The sequence below is a fragment of the Seriola lalandi genome, unplaced genomic scaffold (genome assembly GCF_002814215.2).
Source record: "Seriola lalandi dorsalis isolate HSWRI2012SDOR001 ecotype SW California unplaced genomic scaffold, Sedor1 jcf7180002049946, whole genome shotgun sequence".
In the NCBI taxonomy this organism is placed as follows: domain Eukaryota; kingdom Metazoa; phylum Chordata; class Actinopteri; order Carangiformes; family Carangidae; genus Seriola; species Seriola lalandi.
Genome location: NW_019520499.1, coordinates 117242 through 137762, shown reverse-complemented (window position 1 = coordinate 137762; position 20521 = coordinate 117242). Strand labels below are relative to the sequence as shown.

Sequence of the window (20521 nt, the reverse complement as noted above, 5' to 3'; positions counted from 1 at the left end):
TCCTGGAATCAGCGGTCTGATATACCAATACTGTGACCGCAGAGCCACTCACTTATTTTCAGCAGCTTTACCAACATAGTCCCTGACTTTTTGGCCAATGTGGTCAGGGCTCTCAAGGGTGGATGGTGGTGGAGTTAGAAAATAACTATAAGGTTACTATAGGATAGATGACAGAGATATGTGGAGGGGTTGGGTGTCTTAATGTCACCGGTCATGTTGTTTTCTCCAAACTATGTTCTACATGACCCTTAGGAGACATTATAAATAACTCTCTTGCACTTCTCCCTGCTAACAGAAAAAAAAGAAAAAGGTGCCAATGACTCCCCTCTTTTGAATGGATGAAATGCTAATTCACCAACCACTGTAGCGCCCTTTAACTTCTGCCCAGCCAATAGCGTCTCTCAGCTGAGGAAAACACCCAGTTCCCGTCACGTTGTGTGCAGAGGTGGAGACAAAGAGGAGACTGAGGCCAATGAGAGTGAGGCTCATGCATAATGTGACAGCAGCGACCCGCATTCACCAACCCCACCTTCTTCCTGAATCGCAGGCCGTGGACGTCCCGTCCCTCAACATGACAGCAAACGCACCAAACCAATGTGAGTCGCTGGCATTTGACTAAAGCCGCCGCCCCCTTTCCCCCACTCTCCGCTGTTATCCTTTCCATGGACTGACTACGACAGCTGCTTATAGCTCATCTTCGTAAAGTTGGGACAAACCGAAGGGTAAGTCGACATCTGTGTTTATGTGTTTAATGTTCTACAATGATAATAGTTGAATACTTCATCAGTGGTTGCGGACGTGCATCAGGACGCTGTGTCCTTTACGCGTTTCCGCAGCTGTGTTGCAGTAGGTGCCTGATGTCACGTTCGCCCCACAACTCAAGAGAAAACACAGTATATGCATGTAACAGCATTCATATGCAGCCGGCAGCTCTACTGTTGAGTTTTTGATACTGTTATTGCCTGTGGTCTTTGGACGAGCAGCCACTGCCCGAAGTGAACGAGCAGTGCGTCCTCCATAGCTTGATTTGGGACGATTTCTGGTGTTCCTCAAGACCTGAGGCCCACTAGACTGCACAATGTAAATATTCATAATAGTGGACATGGGCCTGATGGTAATTATTGTGATTGCATGTCCATGTGAGTGTTAGTAGAACATTATAGTGCTTCCATAAAGTGGTGTCCAAAGCCATGTGAGGGCACCCACACAGAGCCCAGGGGGTCCCCGAAGAAATAGTCCCATTTAGGCACTGTGGTATTTACTCACTAAGTATGTGTAGAAATGATTGAGTCACTTCTGTTGGATGTTGGAGCTTCACTGGACTTTTTTCACATTTATTTCCTGGAGGGGGAAGTTTCTCTGTGTTGAGTTTAAGATGTATGAGGATTCAGGATTTTGAGATATCACGACTAGTATGGAAGCCAGGCATGGTTCAAGTGTGATGTGGAAACTTGAAACCTCTAGAGCACATCCACTGAGAGTAGATGTTTCAGTGAAGAAGGAGACCTCTTGTATCCAGCAGTCCATCTTTGGAAATGACACATATTTTTCAATGAAGGAGAAGGAGTAGATGTAATTTCAAGGATTTACTTGTGAGGTAGGCTAATTTAAATTATTTTCTGGAAAAACATCAGACACAGTAGGGTGTGTCTAAGTGTGTAACTTGGATTAATCTGATTTGAAATTCTGTGGTACTGCACGCAAATGGAGGAAATTTTATTTGAGAGGTATGCCGTCTGTATGCCTTATGAATTTGAGATTGTCTCACCAGTAGAATATACACAGATTAAATTTTTGGGGAGCAGTGAACAAAGTTGTGGACAGGATTGTTCTACAGGTGGAAGAGCATTTCCCCTCTCCCAGTGTGTAGTGTTCATTCACTAGTTCATTTTTTTGTAGTTTTTCATATACCTGAACTTCAAGGTATTGCGACATATTTGTGCATATCAATAAGTGGCGCAACGTAAACAGCTGGATCAAGTTTATACCTGACATGTGCCCTTGTCTGTACCTTCCTTCAGCTCTGCATCTTTTCTCACGCTACTCACCCATTTGTTCAGGAGGTTGCACCATATTGGCAAGCAGGAACTGAAAACAGTTGAAGCTTCCCTTTTACACTCAGCCAGGAGGAATGTAGTCCTCTCTTTAAATGTCTCCGTTACTGATGGGAAGACAGATAATTAAACTTAGAAACTTGAGTCTTGCTCCTTACAGTGGAGGTCTAGTGCAGGATGAATGTGTTGTTCTCACAGAGCAGATTGTATATAGTATGAGATATGCATGGCTGTACATGTGCATGTTATGTAGCCAGAGGAAGCCCTTTGACCATCTCAGATTGAGCAAATACATGACACATGCACACATGTATGTTGGATCCCTGTTACTCAGTGTGGCTCTGTATGACTTCTGTGTTGTTTGTTTGACCAGGGTCTCACATGAGACCATCTAAAGGTTAAGTTATTAAGTTACTAGAGAAATGAAAATCATATACACTACCGATCAAAAGTTTTTGGAACACCTCCATCTCTCCAGTTGTTACTGAAATATAGTGTAATGTCTCAGTGTACTCTGAAATTATAGATTTAATTATACATAAATAATAAATATTTAAAGACTCATCCAGCAGCCAAACTCACATGTGACACTCTTTCTACAATGAAAATGAAACGTTTGGAAAGCTCATCCCAACACTTTTCCCACAAATGTGTTGCACTTGTTGCTTTGCTTTCACCTTCTGTCCAGTTCGTCCCAGGGCGTCTGGTTCTTTTCTTCTAATGTTTCTGGTCATTATCTTGCTGTAGGATGAAAGCGATATACAGTATTACTTCCTGCAGTACAGTATTGTCTTAATTTGAGGTTGTAGTAACACAGTTTGTTCCAACACTGCCTTTGTACAGACAAGGAGTTTGAAAATCACCTGTAGGAAGTTTTCTTCCACAGCTACAGGAAAACTGTAAATTAACCAACTTCTTAATCCATGAAAATGGCCTGTTTTCTATGAAATTGACATGATTTTTCAGTTTTCTTTTTTGGACCTAAACAATTTTTTTCGCTGAGTGTGCGCTGCTGAAATTTCAATAAAAACTGGAAAAATGGGGGTGTTCTAAAACTTTTGACCAATAGTGTATGATAAGTATCTTTATTTGCATTTTGATCATCAGAGTTCCACCAGAGAGAAATCGTTCAAGCTGTAAAACAATTGAGATTGAGAAAGACTTTACATCACAGTAGTATAATGTAATAGGAGTTATGAAATCGGGTGTGTGAGTCACTTCTTTCTTGGGAGTGTGTGAGGAAATGGTTGTTCAGAGAAAGTTAGATTGTTTAAAAAATGTATCATTGACACTTGAGGTTTACAAAGCAAATTTAAAATCATTCAATTACTGTTGTCCTAAGCAACTGGTTTAAATTCCCATTGTAAAAGTATTGATTGAATTTCTTTGCAAAGTAATTAAACAATGGGCTGGTTTAAAGTCTTATATTCAAATGTGAAATAAATAAGTACAATAAGTGACAATGGCAAAAGCCACCATCTTAGATCATGTAGGGTGCTCCTGTCTCACATGAGTGTGTTCTTTATTTACCCAGCATGCCGCTGGCTCGCAGCCTGTCTGTCACGTCCCTCTCAGGACTGGAGGAGTGGGATGAGGAGTTTGATTTGGAAGATGCCGTCCTTTTTGAAATTGCCTGGGAGGTCGCTAACAAAGGCAAGTGTTTGTTAGTGTGTGCATTTGTGTGTGCACTTCCTCTTAAAAGTTTTGAGACAAACATTTAAAAATAGTATTTCTTGTTTCTTGTTGTTATCTTATTTACACAGATTATTCCTGTTTTATGAGAGACCCATCATCTTAATATCTCATGTATATCTATACATATATATATATATATATATATATATATATCAGGCTGAATAACATTATATCTTTGTCTCCACTTTGTGTGCGTACGTGTGGCATGTTTGCTGCATGTTTGAAGTTGGAGGCATCTACACCGTCATCCAGACCAAAGCCCGTCTGACCTCAGAGGAATGGGGGGAGAACTATTTCCTGGTGGGTCCCTATGTGGAAAGCAACGTGCGCACTCAGGTGGAGCTGATCGAGCCCACCAACCCCGTGCTGAAGAGAACCATTGACAAGATGAACTCCAGTGGGTGTAAGGTACTACCACACGAACACAGTAAACACACACCTCTTCTGAGTTAAATTTGTGTTACACTCAAGGACATAGAGAGAGAGTTACAGTTATGGAGAGAGATTTGTGAATACATGCGGTGAATGTGCACTACACTTAAAACCCATTTAGAGATCTTCCTTAGCCTCTCTTTTATATCTGACCCACTCGCCCTCTGCTCAGCCTTCTGTCCCTGCCCACATCTCCAAACACCGTGACATTTCCTTGCAAAGGTTAGAGGTTGTATCAATGTCTCTCTGTCTCTTACTCTTTCACACAGACACACTCCAGAAATAGATGACTGCCAGTGTGTGTGTGTGTGTGTGTGTGTGTGTGTGTGTGTGTGTGTGTGTGTGTGTGTGTGTGTGTGTGTGAGTGATACTTTTAATGCTTTGTGCTGTGTCACTCTGGGAGTGCTGTGGAATTATGGGTCAAGGCTTGGAGTGGTAGTGAATCTATTTTAAAGGGATAGTGCAGCCTTTTCAACACAGCCTGCCTGGATTACCTCAAATCACACAACCTATAAGCTCCACTACAGGCCAGCACCAGAGCACAATTAGTTGGGCTGAAAATGCCAACTAATTTTCTTAAAAGACAGATCCTGTATGTTAAACTTGTCAATTCCACTTTAGTCAGCTTTAAGCCACATTCGTTCGCTGTGATTCTGTATCAACAAAACAAAACAAACGTATGTAACTTTGAATGAATGCAATGTCATTTTTGCATCAAACAAAAAAGTAGGAGTTGCTGTTGCAGCTGCAACTCTTTAACTTAAAATGAATATGTTTCCTAAGATTTCAATGGTTTGTACTATTTTTGTAGTAAAATGATAAACCATTCAACTTTTCCCACATAATAGAATTAAATTAGTCACTTTAAAGAGTAAAAAATATGCCTTCATCCATGGTGAGGTGTCGCATTAAGTAACTTTTCTGCCTCGCATTCTTTCATTTCATTCATTCATCCCCCACACAGGTCTACTTTGGGCGCTGGCTCATTGAGGGCAGTCCCTACGTTGTTCTGATTGATGTCGGCTTCACTGCGTGGTCTCTGGACCGCTGGAAGAAAGAGCTTTGGGATCTTTGTGACATCGGCGTGCCTTGGTTCGACCGTGAGGCCAACGACGCTGTGCTGTTCGGCTTCCTGACGGCCTGGCTTCTGGGAGAGGTCAGCAGCTCCTGCCGAGTGCCTCGCAACTGAAGAAAAAACGTGCATAAACATGAAATTAAAGCTGTGTTGTGTGTATGTTTGTTGTTCACATTGACTCTGTGCTCTCCCATATCACAGTACGCAGCTCAGAGTGAGGAGCCTCCACACATCGTGGCTCATTTCCATGAGTGGTTGGCTGGCCTGGGCCTGGTGTTGTGTAGACATAGACAGCTGCCTGTCGCAACCATCTTCACCACTCACGCTACACTGCTGGGACGATACCTGTGCGCTGGAAATGTGGACTTCTATAATAAGCTTTCAGAGGTGTGTGTGAGTATGTTTACATATTCACAAATTTTGGAAAGGATAGATTGGTGCAGTATATATAATGCCACAATAAATCCATAATCAAACAAGTAATTTTTATTCTTAAACATGTAGTGGATTATGTTTTCAAGAACAAATCAACCTCATTATACTTTCTGTTGTCTTTGTGTCTCGTTCAGTTCAACGTGGATAAGGAAGCGGGCGACAGACAGATCTACCATCGCTATTGTTTGGAGCGGGCAGCTACTCACTGCGCTCACGTTTTCACCACTGTGTCACAAATTACAGCCATCGAGGCAGAGTTCCTGCTCAAGAGGAAACCAGGTGTGTGGAGGTGAATTGATGTATGACATTAGAGAAGAGGCTCCCTTGATATCTCACTCTCTTCTTATTTATCACTGGTCTCGCTGAACATGGATATAATGTATTTCTCACCACTTTTTAACTGACGGTCTGAATTAGTATCTGCCATATTTTGCATTGAACGCCCTTCATCTCTCCCATCATGCACAGACATTGTCACTCCCAACGGGCTCAATGTGAAGAAGTTCTCAGCCATGCACGAGTTTCAAAACCTCCATGCCCAGAGCAAGAATCGGATTCAGGAGTTCATCAGGGGACACTTCTATGGGTGAGCGACCCTGCAACACACTTCACAGTATCACAACACGGTCTAGACTGTAGCAGCATGTTGAGGGAGGATAGATGTCGAACATTGGTGAAATAGAGTAAATAATAAAGTCAATCTTATGTTATATGTATATTCTGTTGAATTTACCAGGAAACACCTTCTTCCTAATGTCCTGTCAAAATCTTAAAGAACCAAAATAGGCATAAGTAAATTGTAAGTGTAAGTGCTACACTGATTTTGGATTGTATTCATCAGGCACCTTGACTTCAACCTGGACAAGTGTTTGTTCCTCTTCATAGCTGGAAGGTATGAGTTCTCCAACAAAGGAGCTGATATCTTCCTGGAGGCTTTAGCAAGACTCAACTATCTGCTGAGAGTAAGTGTGTGTTGGTGTTATCGTGTCAACAGACGTAGTAGAAGCATTTATGTGTTTGTGTGTGGGAGGGAGGGAGGAGAAAGGTGAATACCAAACTTAACTCAATATCTCTGTGTGGTCTACCTGTCGCAGGTCAACCACAGTGATGTGACCGTCATTGCATTCTTCATCATGCCAGCTCGGACAAACAACTTTAATGTGGAAACCTTAAAGGGCCAAGCAGTCAGGAAGCAGCTCTGGTGAGGTTTCTTCTTATGTTAAACAAGGCGAAGCATCGAGATGAAGCATGTTTAGATTGTGATTCAGACAGGCAGACAGTGCTACACTGACCCATCCATACTGAGACAGATATTGATCTCTCTTCATCATCAGACATTTGACTTTTATCTTATTATACTTGCATTCTCTTTATCTTTGTCTCTGACAGGGATACTGCTCAGACTGTGAAGGAACGCTTTGGAAAGAAACTTTATGAGTCACTTCTGGTGTAAGTTGAACACTGTCGGTCCACTTCCTGAAAACCTGTAAGATATTGAATAATCTGTTTTATCAGAGCATCAAATTAAATCAGAGTACAAATAAAATCCATATGTTTCCCATCAGGCCATCAAATGTTCTTAGATTTTGTATAAAATGGGGACTCATTATCAACATTGTTGAAATGGTACTTAATGTGTAACAAACTGATGAAGTTTATTCATGCTAACAAGTATTCCATAAATATTTTAGGTGTTTTTGGAAATGATTAACAAATCCAGATACATGTCTTACACAATAAAGTCCAAAATAATCAAGTTTTAGTTATAGCAGTATAGTATATACTAGTATAGTAGTATATTAGTTTCCTTTCATCATGAGGTCTAAAACACTTTGTTTAATTTAGTGGGCAGCTGCCAGATGTGTCAAAGATGCTGGACAAAGAGGATTTCACCATCATGAAGCGCGCCATCTTTGCGACTCAGAGACAGTGCCAGCCTCCAATCTGCACTCATAACATGCTGGAGGACAGCAGTGACCCCATCCTTAACTGTGTCCGCCGCATTGGACTTTTCAACAGCTCTGCTGACCGTGTCAAGGTATGTCAGTTGGTAGTGCATAAAAAAATAATCACAATGGCAACCCTGAGGATTTCCCCTCAACTCTTTAGGTATTTGTGTTTGTTTTTTGTTTGTTTTTTTTAACAGTTGGAGACATACTCAACACAGCTAATAATCCATTCATTTTTCAGTTCAATAGCTTGCTAATCACACTATTTGTTATGGTAAATACTATATACTATAACAGGCTCTGATAATGAACGGTTTCTCCATCCGTTAGATAATCTTCCATCCAGAGTTCCTTTCGTCCACCTCTCCTTTACTTCCAATGGATTATGAGGAGTTTGTAAGAGGCTGCCACCTTGGTGTCTTCCCCTCTTACTATGAGCCTTGGGGCTACACACCTGGTATGACTCACACATGCTGACAAGTTGCACGTGAATACATGTATGCATGATATTAAAATGTTAATCGGGCCTCACTGCCTCTGTCATTTGCAGCTGAGTGCACAGTCATGGGAATTCCGTCAATCTCAACTAACCTGTCAGGCTTTGGCTGCTTCATGGAGGAACACATAGCAGACCCCTCAGCCTATGGTGTGTTTCTTTATACATTATCTTTTTAATTCTCAGTTATTCTTAGAGATCTCTTTAAAAGGGTAAAGAGGGATAACTGATGCTTACTTTAATGTCATGCTGTTTCCCCTTTTGCAGGTATTTACATCCTGGACAGGCGGTATCGGGGGATCGACGAGTCGTGTAACCAGCTCACGTCCTTCCTGTTCCAGTTCTGCAAGCAGAGCCGGCGCCAGAGGATCATCCAAAGGAACAGGACTGAGCGCCTGAGTGACCTCCTGGACTGGAGATACCTCGGCAGGGTGAGATTACAAATCCCAAAGATGAATTTTATTCACGTGACATCTTTGAAATGAATTAATCTTGTTTCTTCTTCTATTCCACACTAGTATTATATAGCTGCTCGTCACATGGCCCTGGCTAAAGCCTTCCCTGACACTTACTTATATGAACCTCATGAGCCTACCTCAGTAAGTTAACTTGTGTGTCTTTGGATGGGAGACTTACTTAACATTATTTATTGCATTCATGGAAGTCAAATCTTTGAGTTGAATGCCTTCGTTCTCATCCTCAGACCTCAGGCTTTCGTTACCCCCGACCTGCCTCTGTGCCGCCATCTCCAGCTCTGTCTCGCCACTCCTCCCCCCACCACAGCGAGGCTGAGGACAACGACGAAGACGAACGCTACGACGAGGATCTGGAGGCGGAGAAGGACCGGGTGAACATCCGCCAGCCCTACACCCCGCCATTCAAAAACAAGTCTGTCCTCGGGGTCAACGGGAACAGCAACGGTGTTATAAGCGAGAAAAACTGAGACACACACAGACACACACATACAGTACATACAGTACATGCTAAACCTCACTAGTAAAACCTTATCTTGTGGAAATCGTTACAGTCATCCATACTCACAAACTTTATAAATGAGTGCAGTTGTGAATGGATGTGATAAATTTAATATTGGCTTGTTGTGAAAAATTGCATCACTGTCAGTGTCTTCCCAACCTGTGCGTTCCTCAGAATTTTTAAAAGTTTGATATGTTTTGGTTTTCTTTCAGTAATACCAGCAGTGCAACCAGTGGTTCGCTTTGTGGAGGAAATGCAGCAGCTAGAAAGGGCTAAACGACAGCTCATCATGGATAAAACAAAATCAGGATTGCTGGATTTTGTATAGTACTAACACTGGATAACATAGGTCTAAAGCGTTGAAAAAAATAACTCTGGAGGGGGTTTTTATACTTGATTCAAAGGGTCAGAGCAGGGAAAACAGCATAACCCTCCTTTTTACCAGCATGTCATCTTTACATTCAAAGCAGGTTCAGCTACTTCCAGCTAAAAAATGCCCATGAAAAGACGGTGTCAGTTGCTGTGAGTAGCCACAAAGTATCACGTATTCTTTTTACTGTATGGCTTAAAAGTGTGATATTGACCTTATTGTAGCATTTTTTTCTGCCTTGTTTACTACAAAACTTCCCAGAATGGAAATAAAGTGTAAAACACATACACACAACAACAACAACAACAACTTATGGCATGAATAGTGTCATGTGTGTGTTTTCATTTTGTTTCTGTGCCTTATTTTATCACAGCCTTTCAGTGACGATCATCGATAAACAACCTCACACTTGTGTTAATCCTGTATGTCTGTGTGTGTGCTTTTGTGGAGATGGATATTCATAGGTTCGCCTGATCCGGCAAGTATTTTTTTGTGAAAGAAAAAGAGATGAGACAGACAGAGGATAAAAGGGACTGTGTTCTGTGATGGCAACCATGTTTTCAGGTGAAAGATATGAGAGAGCTAAAGTACGTCTTGACTGTTTGTTATGGAAGAAGGGAAAATGGTCTTACCAGGCATATACTCACACTCCCTGTAATAGTTTTATCATTTGTTACAGTCCTGCACCAGATGAACTTATAATAAAGTTTAAATATATAATATAACTGTTTGTGCTTTACAAATGGTAACTGGCTCTTCTTTCTTCGTGTGCATGCACTTTATTAGAACAAAGATATCCAGGGGTTTTCAAATTCTCAGTGACATACTGATCCACTGATCCACCATCCACACAACTTGTCCAACATAAACCATCTAATGTACCAGGAATTTCGCAGTGGATCCTCTTCCTGTGTTGTAGGTTAGCCTCCGGAGTCCTCACCTGCCTCAACACAAGTAGACTCGGCCCCCGTGACCTTTGCAAACTGAGAAGAACAAGAAAGTAAAGGTTAAAACCAGAATCTCAATTACATGTCACTTATTTACACACACACAAATTCAATTCTTACTTTTAATAAGCAAAGTAACTAAAAAGTCAAGTATTGTATTTAAGAACAATTTTGAGGTATGTGTACTTACAAGTATACTACATTTATTTGAAGTTACTTTTTAGATTATTATTTAAATTAAAAACAAATGATAATATTATAAGGAGGGAGACCAACTAGACTAAAATACGTCACTGTATATAAAGTATTAAAAACTAGCCACAATGGTTAAAAATACTCCTTATAACTTGATGCATGATTATTAACAATCCAAAAACTTTGTTTACAATAACACATCAGTCACAGGAGCCATTTTCTGCAGTAAGTAATTTTACCTTAGATACTTTAAGCATTAGTACCATTCACTGTTAGCATTAGATTTTGATTGCAGGACTGGTACATTTACTTAAGTAAAAGATCTCAGTACTTCTTCTACAGCAAAGCTACAGCTGGCAAAAGATTTCAATGGAGGAGGAGCACTAATTCTCTTCAACCCTCCCTACCCTAGTTCAGAACTTTTGCTTGTTTGAAACAGTGAAACTATTACACTGATGAAGAGGTGCCTTGTTGTGCTTTACATCAGGATCTTTGAGAAAGTATTTGAAACAATATACAGGACTCACCGAGTAAACTATTCCAGAAGGAGTTGTATGTTGCACTGCCAGTTACAGCTCCGAGTCTGGCTGGGTTCCTCCTCACTGTGTGTACTGAGAAGCCATCAGGCCCAGACACCTCCACCTCCACCACATGATAATCACTCAACCTGTGGCATAAAGAGGTATGAGAGTGGATAATTCAAGCAGATGTGAAAGGCTTCGTCAAGTCAACCTGATTTTTAGTGAGACTCACGCTGTGTCAGACACAATCTCTCCCTGAACACCAGTAAAGCCGAGTGTTCCTGCTGCCACTGCTGCTGCTGCCATAGTGTTAACGTTGTTCGGAGCAAGTGGGCACAACTCTGCCACCGAGCCTCTGAATAAAACCCGTCTGCCCTCTCCCTCCGTCCAGTGTGAGAGGACGTCTCCTGTCAGCCGGAAGCAGGATGGATGCTTGGACATTCTTATAAACAACGCCTACGCCAGAGAGAATTTCAATCAGAACACAGTAATGATGACCAGAGACACTGACATGTACTGTAACTCAAGCAAAAGCAAAATCGAGTCAATACTGATGCTATTCAAGCCATTTTCATCTACAGAGCCGAAGTGAAAACAAAGCAGCTCACAGTCTAAACTCGCCTACTTGCATGCCAACTCCACACCGTACTAGCCCAGTGTTACCTTTAAGGCTCCACTATCATTGAGCCTCTGGATGTCCTGGCCTCCCCATAATGCACCACTGGGGACGTAGAGTGTCCTACCATACTGCTGAGCTGCCTGACGCAGCCTCTTGTTCAGATCAGCATCAGAGAGGGCAGAGGGAGAGCCCACCTCAGAGTAGGAGAAATAAAGGTATAAAACAGGATAAAACTATGATTAACCATATTGCGTGTTTTTATTTACTTAGTTTATTTAGCATTCATGAATTTAAAAGATCAGGGTTTAAAGTGGGAATATGTCAACATAAATTTTACCAATAATCATACATAGATAGTGAAGATAATGAAGCCAGCATTGTTACCATGGAAAAACACATACTGTACCTTATCAGATACTGTAGTTGCCATAATATATTATAAATCCCTAAAATATACCAAACCCTTTAATAATGTTATCTCCTCATTAGAGTAGACCAGTGAACGACCATTAAAACACCTTGTCATCTGTCTTACTCTTGTCTGTTTTAAGTGTTGTTACAATTGAAGAATAGGAACATAAAAAGCAAAGACTGCAGATTTATCAAGGCAAATTGATCCGTCTCATTATTAAATACAACAAAATCCCTCACAAACATTGACTTTTATATAAAAAACTGTTAATACAGAGTTTTTTGTTTAGAAAAATAAATGAATTGCTTTTGCGCTCAACTCTCATACAAACAGATGAGATGCTCACCATGAAATGAGACTGAGACAGGAAGTGAAGCCCAAATTCTTTCACTATCTGAGGATGGCACACTTCTACTATCACATCACATCGCCTGTAAAGCACGAAGTGTTTAGTGTTAGAAAGATGTCATGCAGCATTAGACACATCTCTGTATGGTAGTACTGTGTTTTCATTTGAGTTTTTTTATTGCAGTGTGTGTGTGTGTGTGTGTGTGTGTGTGTGTGTGTGTGTGTGTGTGTGTATGCGCACCTGTCTGCAAAAGTTGATAGATCACCAAGTATAAGTTCGTCAGGAACTGAACCTTTGAGCTTGTCAGAATTTCTGTTCCAAACAAAAGCCAGAGTCAAACCAAGAGCAGCTCCATCTTGAAGGATCCTCTGAACCAGGTACTGTCCTAAAACACACACACACGAATGCATGCACGCACACACACACGCACGCACGCACGCACACACACACACACACACACACACACACACACGCACACGCACACGCAGATTGTTGATGTGAGGAAAGATTCATTAATTTAAGCAAAGTATTCAAAGAGTGTGTGTCTTGTGTTTGGAGGGGAGCTCCAACCTAGATGTCCATATCCTACGACTCCAATCGTTAGGGAAGAAGAGCTGGTTGCCATGTCCTCTGCAGAGGAAGCAAACATGCTGATAAAAGCAACTGCAACATACCTTCATATCTCATCTTCCTCAATCTCCTCTTAACCAATGTAATATATCGTCACTACATTTATTGCTCTACTCACTTGATAATCCCACACGCCTCCGGAGCTGTGTGTCTCCCAGCTTGAAGCACAACTACTGGCCCACGACTCTAGGAATTATGGGAAAACACAGTACAAAGTTTGACTCAGAGAGGCCACGGTTAATTATTGTCTGTTTTTCTGTCTGTGGAAATATCTCACGCAGGGCTCTTCCTCCATTCATTTAAACAATTCCAGTTTCAGATACATTCAGATTCAGTTGTAAAGCTTAATAAAACTAAACATGCCCAATGCAACTGTGTGCTTCATTTCAAGAAAAATCTAATATATTGCTTTTATGTCTAAAGCTTTGTTGTTGCACAGATTGTTTTCTATTAGAACATCATGCGGTGTGGCTCTTTCCTTTTTGGAGAAATGTGAAGCAGTGTGGCCACCTAGTGAACATAAGCAATGCAATGTGAAATTCATTTTCTAATCTTTTTAAAATCAATTTTTGATCACAACCCCTACAAATGAGTCATATATTACATATTACACAGATACTGACAAATAATCCTGAAGTTCAATTGTAAAGTAAGAAAGAAACCTCAACCAGATGTGACAGTGCGCCATACACAGTTATTTACCCAGTTCAACTTTGCCCTTCAAGTGTTGATGTCACCAGTGTATTCCACCTGGAGAGGTCAAAGGTCAGCTGTTTGCCCATGGGAACTCAAAACAGGGAGAACATTGATTATCAGAGAGCAATCAGACAGCAAGGATCAGACCAAAGTTCATTGCTGTGAAATACCAACAGACCGAGACTGGGAGACGCTGCAGGGATTCGAGACAAGGGGAACAGGAGAACAACACGAGAACACTGAGGATTATATGTGTTGGTAACCGAGAAGAAAATACAAGGTGCTTAACAAGACAGGTTCATCCAACTGAGACATCTGTGAGAACCCACGTCAGTGCTGAATCTGAGAAGATGGACATCCTTGAGACAGATGCCTATGACAGGAGGCAAAGGAGAAATATGGTACCTTAAAACTATTTACTGCTGCTTCAGTTATTTATGTTACTTACTACAACCTTTTCAACAAAGATGAAATTGTCTAAAATCATCATCAATCTAGAAAATTCAAGTTGGAACATATCTCCCCCTTTCTTTCTTCTCCTCCCTCTCCATCAGTCCCGTGCCCTGCTTTTTTCCCTCTTGCCTTTCTTTTTGTCCGTAGCTTTGTATTTCTACATGTGGACTCCAGACTCGCCCATGTCCATCACGTCCGCAGGTGTGAAATCAGCACCAATCCTGCTATTGGCTGCAGCAGTGCTGAGTTGGAATGGAGGTCAGAGTGTCCTGGGAGTTGTAGGAGGACTGCTCTTCTCTGCTCTTGGTGACTGTTGCTTGATATGGCCTGAGCTTTTTCTGCACGGTAAGAGCCTGGTTTGTAAAGGAGTGAAGCACAAATTGTATATAAGCAAATTACAATACAGTAGACACCATTTTCTCCATTACTAGTCACTAGTTATAACAAAAGCTGTAATTAATTTATTTTGCTCATTTGTTTTCGTATATCCTCAACATGTTCACACATCTGTTTCAGGAATGGCTGCATTCGCTGTGGCTCATCTGATATACTCACTCACCTTCCTCTCCAGTCGTTATGCAACATATTCCTCTTCCTCCTGGACCCGTTTCCTGTATTTGATCCTGTTCATTATAGGAGGAAGTTTCTACATCTACCTATATCCATTCCTGAAGCAGGCACCAGACTCAGATCTACTAGTTCCAGCAGTGGGGGTCTACATATTCTTAATCACTCTTATGGGGACATTAGCTATTAGAACTGGCCAGGCAGCAACACTGTTAGGAAGTTTGACCTTCATGGTGTCTGACATTGCACTGGCTCTGCAAGTTTTCAAGGTGACGGCACCAATGGAGCCCAGCCATGCCATTGTAATGGTGACATATTATTTGGCACAGCTACTAATTGCAGTGGGTGATATAAAGGCAGTTGAAAACAATGACGACCTTTCAAAATGGAAGAGGTCCTAAACAGCATCTCTGTGGTCTCAACAATCCTGCTCACATGTACTTATTTGATGAAATCCTAATAATACAACTGAGTACTTCCTGTAGGTGTTGGATTTTCTTTTAAAGAACCCATCAAATAAAAGGAAAAGAGATAAAAACAACAAGCACAGTTCTCTGACTGGTGCACTACTTCAAAGATTTACAACTGGGAAAGATGGAGAAAAAGAGCATCTTGCAACACAAGATACATTATTATGCGTTTCCTGTTTGTATTTCATATTTTGTAACATTTTAAAACATCACACATCTACAAGCAAGACTGATAGAAACTCAGTGAATATCAGTTTAGAATAACATCTGTATTCTCCAATTTGAGAGAAAATATTTTAATCAGTGATTTGGACATCCATGTTTTTGTGTAGGTTGTGCATGTGGGGGTGATTGTTTTCCACTTGTGAGCTGGCCATTGTATGTATATAAATACTCCCATTTGGTTTGTTAATAATAAATAAATATGGTGTAAAAAAAATAACAATGTCTGTAATTCTGAGCCATGTTTTTAGAGAGAAACAACTGAAAGTAAATGAAAATACTTTAGCTCAGAGACTTGGATAATTGGTGTAAATCAACAATTCAAATAGTGGATACTATATGTAGTACCTGTAATGGAGATGCTTGGTTTTACATTTAAGATATGAAGAACTGAAAGCACTGGACTGAAATGACTGGAAAAAGTATTTTATACATTACAGTTATTTACACAGTAAAATCCAGCTCCTGGAGTACATGCAAAATATGGACAGTAATTGTCATAACAGAAAGGACGTTGCATAACATCCATGATCCAGGTCATCAAACATCTTCTGTTACATCTTACACTAATACTAAAACAGGTGAGGAACATAAGACTTCAGCGATCCATCCCATTGTCATCTGACTGCTGCCCGCGAAAACACATTACCCTCAAGCGGTTGCAGAAGTCCAGTTCTTCCTGTGGTAAACAAAATGTGACGTTAAAAGATGTTTCCTGGACAAGGATTAAGCCTATACCATTAATATCTTTTGACCAATATTTTGCTTTATTAATTTGGTTAAATATTGGCCTTGAATTTTCAACAACTAAAGCTGCGGTAGGCAGTCAATTTTGGTGCCAATGGGCAAATCACCTTTCAGCATATTGTAATTCAAGTGGTCTGAGAGCAAAGTACATGTCTGCACCTCCTCCTGGCTCTGTTTTCAAGCATTAGAAAATTTAGCCCATGACGAGACTTTCACCAATCACAGGTCTTTTTAGAGGAAGAGAGAGTGTTCCTATTGGCTGCTCTACAAATGCAGATGCGTGTGCACGTCTCATCAGATAGATATGTGTCAATAATAGTGAATTGTTTCAGAGATGGAGAGAAATTGCTGTACTTCTCCTGGACAGGTAACAGTCTGCTAACTTCATTGGCCTGTAATATCTAAATGTGTTGTAGTGGTTGTTGTATTTTGCTAAAGGCTCAGTATAAACTACCTGACTTTCTTCCTTTCCTTGGAGCTCTCTGGCTCGCTGTTTGAGTAGCTCCTCCAGACCCAGAGCAGGATTCATGCAGTCTTTGAGCCCATGTGGACAGTCCTCCACCAGACTAGACACACATAGAAACAAGGATGACCATGATTACTAATGTGAACCATGAATTAATGTAAACTTGTCAATACTGAAGACTGAAAGACTGTCAGTGTTTCTTACCAACACAAGGCACCAAGCACATGCTCATGAAAAGGTGAGTGAGGGGTGCGGAGAACAGATACCAGCTGCTGTACCATACCCATGGAGACAACTGTGTCTGCAGGAAGCAGGAAACAGGGTTTAGATATATCAGGCCCACAATGAATAAAGCATCAGCATCATCAGTTCAGGAAAGAAGCAATCTAACATTGTCAGTGCTACCATTCTTAACAAGGCAAAGTCTGGCTGAGTAGAAAAACATCACTTAAACACTTAATGTTTACATCTGAGTGAGGGATACAGTGTCGCTTAAGTGTGGTATTATCAGTGCAGGGGTGAATAGGGCTGAAAGTGAGCATAGATAGGGATTGTACCAGAATGCTGTTGTGGCACAATTCGGTGTGATCTATTCCATTAACAGCATGGATCTCTTTTTTTATCTATATTAAGCTAGGAAATCTTCATTGAAATTAAAAATGGCAAAGAAATGCAGCATTAACAATGAGTTACAAACAAACAACATAAGACAGAAAATACAAAATATGCCACAAAAATCAAACAAATGCAATCATGAACAAAATAAAAAACCTAAACTTAAAAACAACCTAAAATGCACCTTAAAACAACACAGGAGTGTCTAAAACCATAAAAATAACTACAGTCTACTCTGAATTACCCCAAAACATTAGCAGCCAGTAGATGATTTTAATTCACTAAGAGAATAGCTGACGACAAAGGACATAGCTATTCACAGACTTTATATAATATAGATTCACATAGATGAATGCGTGCCAGTGCAGTGATCTGGGGGAGGATAGAGTGAACCAGTTGGCCTGAGTGTACAAAGACCAGTGATATGTGAGAGCTTTACTATTACGTTATTAAACTGGTTTACTGACACTACAAGCTGATGATCTTCTATAATCAAACTGTAAAATGAAGAACCGTGTCCTTCATCGCCAAAATGGAGGTCCCTTTCTAACAACAGCTACAGAAGATAAAAGCAGGGATCAATTTTATTTTCTAAGCTCATTTTTATTCATATTTAGTTGCTTTTTACTACTGATTGCAAAGTTGAAGGACTGTATGATGCAGGCATCGTGCAGTTTAAATGCCTCTCTCATTCATACCTTTCTGTTCAGGATGTGACGTGAGCAGGTTGAGCAGAAGGAAAGCTGACTTGGTCCTGACCTTCTCATTGTCAGACTGCATGCCTCGCATTAACACTGAGAAACCATCGTGGGAGAGGAAAGCCTGGAGACCTGTCTCCTGCTCTCGGACCAGACCTAAAGTCACAACAGGATACAGTTACGGTTTTATTCTGAGATGTTGAATGCTGAATGTCAGCCTGCATGAATGCAGACAGCATTTCAATTTAGTTTAAATATTAAATGGTGAATTGTTGCAGCACCGTCTACCTGTGCATTAACTTGAGATACTCACATGAGACAGCATAAAGGGCTTTTACTCTGACAGTTGGGTGGGGGTCTGAGTCCGTCAGCTGCAGCAGCTTTGGCAGTGCCTCCATGCTAAGCAAGTGTTCCTGCACTTGGGGCATGTTCTGTGCACAGGAAGCGATCAGCTGGGCAGCACGCCACCTTAAGCCACTTTGGACATGACACAGGTACTTGGAGAGGCACAACTCCAGCCCACCCAGAATCATTAGGTCTGTGAAGCAGAGGAAGAGAGGACAAGTTCAGGACAGAGAAAACAAACTGCATTTGTACTTATTACCTCCGTATAGTCACTCCAGGTTATATCAAATATCAAATACAATACCATTTAATACAAACCTCTAGCATTGTCCAAGTTCTCACACAACTCTGACAGCATCTCAAAGGCTGATTCTCGCTCATCTTCATCCTCCTCTTCATCCCTCTCCTCCTCTCCCTCTCTCTCACTTTCGCTCATTCCCTCTTTGCATAGGACTGCCAAGCACTGCTTCATCTGCTCCACTTCATCCATCGGCCCTTTGCAAACTTCTGCAAGAGCTTCTCTTAGCCATGTTTTCCTCTGGAACAAAGGAGCGTGATAATGTTTCTCAATTACCTTTGATGCAAGGTGGTGGTCGTTATGGGTCCAAATAAAATTTGAAAAAAGTACTCAGGCAATCATAACTGTCTCACCCAAACCTATCCTTTTAAAATCAACTTAAAGAGTAACTGATCTAGGCCTAAATGGACTTCATTTTGGAAAGGGGTTGATTTCAGAGGAAGTAATGGGTAGTGACAGAATAGCTGTCTTTTACAATTTCCCACAGACTGAGTTGCCACATTCAAATAGCTTATTTTGGCTGACCATCATCAAGAAAACCAGAATATATTCAAATTTGGGGGAAAAGTGTGAAACCGGTGAGTTAAAGCAATTAATAAATTATCAAAATAATAGCTGATTAATTTTCTGAGAATTGACTAACTGTTTAAGCTCTACTCATCTATAACATATTCTATATATACTGTCAAGTACCATCATAATGTTAAGGAACACATGCTAGAGTTTTCACTATAAAAAAACATGTTACATGTCTTTTTATCAAACTGCTCTTATGTCCTGAGGTGAACTCGAAAGTCTGGACCTAACAAGGTGTAATGTGTAGTATCTGCCCAAAGCCTGCTCAGGTTTGACATTTATAATGGCACTTACCTCCTCTGACATGGGTTCAACAGGGGTAGGTCCCTCTGCAGCAGATCCAGCCTCCACTGCCAGCTGCAGAACCCCCTGAAGATTTTGCGGATATCTTCTGTTCTGATTGTTTTCTGCCATGATGTGTGCTGCTGGAAAAAAAAATGTTGAAAAATGAGTGTGGATTTCAGAAACTTAGCAGTCAGCTTTTGACTTAATCCACAAGTTTACCTGGCTCTACTCTGCTGAGGCTTAACACTACTTCCAGGACAACAGTTAGGAACAGCTAATTGGTTTCCACCAGAGTTATACTAACTAACAAAAACAACATTAACAGAGGCTTAAAATATCTAACATGCTAGCATTAAAGATTCACACTTTGCTACGGATACCATTTAATGACGTTAGCAGAATTAGATTATTCTCAACTCACCTTTTCAGGACTCCTGTACAAATGAGTTGAATAAATGGACACACGGGTTCTGCTTGATTTAGGAACAACTTTACTCCCCCTGTAAACACAGAAACATGAATACGCTAGAACATTCTAGCTAGCACGAGTGGCAAGGAGGCTGCCATTTTTTTACCGTAAATGTTGAACTAAATCGGCAGGCAAAAGGGTTTCTTTCCGTGCTCTTTTCTCAGCACAGGGTCATTTTTTGTCCTCGCATTTCCTACGTCAATTCAGTCCTTCAAAAATGACAATATAGTACAACTGACAGCAGTACGACAACGTAATTTAAAAGTCACAACGGCAAGCTTGATCATATCAGCGTATTTAAGGTAAATCAGTGACGTTTGCGCGAGCGACATTCAGAGAGTATTAGTCAAAGTAAGAGAACTACCTCATAATAATACCAGAACAACCGTGTCAAATATGCAGTATTATATGTTACAATGTATGTGACAATTTACATGTTATAATCGCTTATTATTTTATA

The 20521-nt window shown here is 40.8% G+C and overlaps 4 protein-coding genes across 7 annotated transcripts; 2 read left to right on the top strand and 2 right to left on the bottom strand.

Annotated features, from left to right (window-relative positions):
* The first annotated feature begins 562 nt into the window (after positions 1-562).
* On the top strand, positions 563-10206 carry gys1 (glycogen synthase 1 (muscle)). 2 transcript variants are annotated; one of them, XM_023398839.2, is made up of 16 exons: positions 563-722; positions 3589-3707; positions 3976-4157; positions 5146-5337; positions 5458-5643; positions 5826-5970; positions 6160-6277; positions 6533-6653; positions 6786-6892; positions 7081-7140; positions 7537-7729; positions 7971-8097; positions 8191-8286; positions 8404-8567; positions 8655-8735; positions 8840-10206. In XM_023398839.2, exons 2-16 carry the CDS (start codon positions 3590-3592, stop codon positions 9077-9079), a joined length of 2130 nt encoding a protein of 709 aa, XP_023254607.1. In that variant the 5' UTR covers positions 563-722; position 3589; the 3' UTR covers positions 9080-10206. The 2 variants fall into 2 exon arrangements, with proteins under 2 accessions (XP_023254607.1, XP_023254606.1); XM_023398838.2 differs by having other exon boundaries at positions 5458-5649.
* Positions 10207-10237: 31 nt separating this feature from the next.
* aspdh (aspartate dehydrogenase domain containing) lies at positions 10238-13346 on the bottom strand. The gene is made up of 8 exons (XM_023398843.2): positions 13273-13346; positions 13095-13154; positions 12765-12909; positions 12522-12606; positions 11808-11957; positions 11377-11600; positions 11151-11290; positions 10238-10464 (listed from the first exon to the last, which is right to left on the bottom strand). Exons 2-8 carry the CDS (start codon positions 13147-13149, stop codon positions 10427-10429), a joined length of 837 nt encoding a protein of 278 aa, XP_023254611.1. The 5' UTR covers positions 13150-13154; positions 13273-13346; the 3' UTR covers positions 10238-10426.
* A 665-nt stretch (positions 13347-14011) lies between these two features.
* On the top strand, positions 14012-15446 carry tmem86b (transmembrane protein 86B). The gene is made up of 3 exons (XM_023398844.2): positions 14012-14251; positions 14405-14648; positions 14820-15446. The coding sequence occupies exons 1-3, from the start codon at positions 14201-14203 to the stop codon at positions 15269-15271; spliced, it is 747 nt and encodes a 248-aa protein (XP_023254612.1). The 5' UTR covers positions 14012-14200; the 3' UTR covers positions 15272-15446.
* A 526-nt stretch (positions 15447-15972) lies between these two features.
* hspbp1 (HSPA (heat shock 70kDa) binding protein, cytoplasmic cochaperone 1) lies at positions 15973-20329 on the bottom strand. Of its 3 annotated transcripts, XM_023398841.2 has the most exons (9): positions 20168-20329; positions 20014-20092; positions 19602-19732; positions 18752-18971; positions 18402-18626; positions 18089-18244; positions 16980-17076; positions 16764-16875; positions 15973-16241 (listed from the first exon to the last, which is right to left on the bottom strand). In XM_023398841.2, the coding sequence occupies exons 3-9, from the start codon at positions 19719-19721 to the stop codon at positions 16161-16163; spliced, it is 1011 nt and encodes a 336-aa protein (XP_023254609.1). In that variant the 5' UTR covers positions 19722-19732; positions 20014-20092; positions 20168-20329; the 3' UTR covers positions 15973-16160. The 3 variants fall into 3 exon arrangements, with proteins under 3 accessions (XP_023254609.1, XP_023254608.1, XP_023254610.1); XM_023398840.2 differs by lacking the exon at positions 20168-20329 and having other exon boundaries at positions 20014-20159; XM_023398842.2 differs by lacking the exon at positions 20168-20329 and having other exon boundaries at positions 19602-19729; positions 20014-20159.
* Positions 20330-20521: the final 192 nt, after the last annotated feature.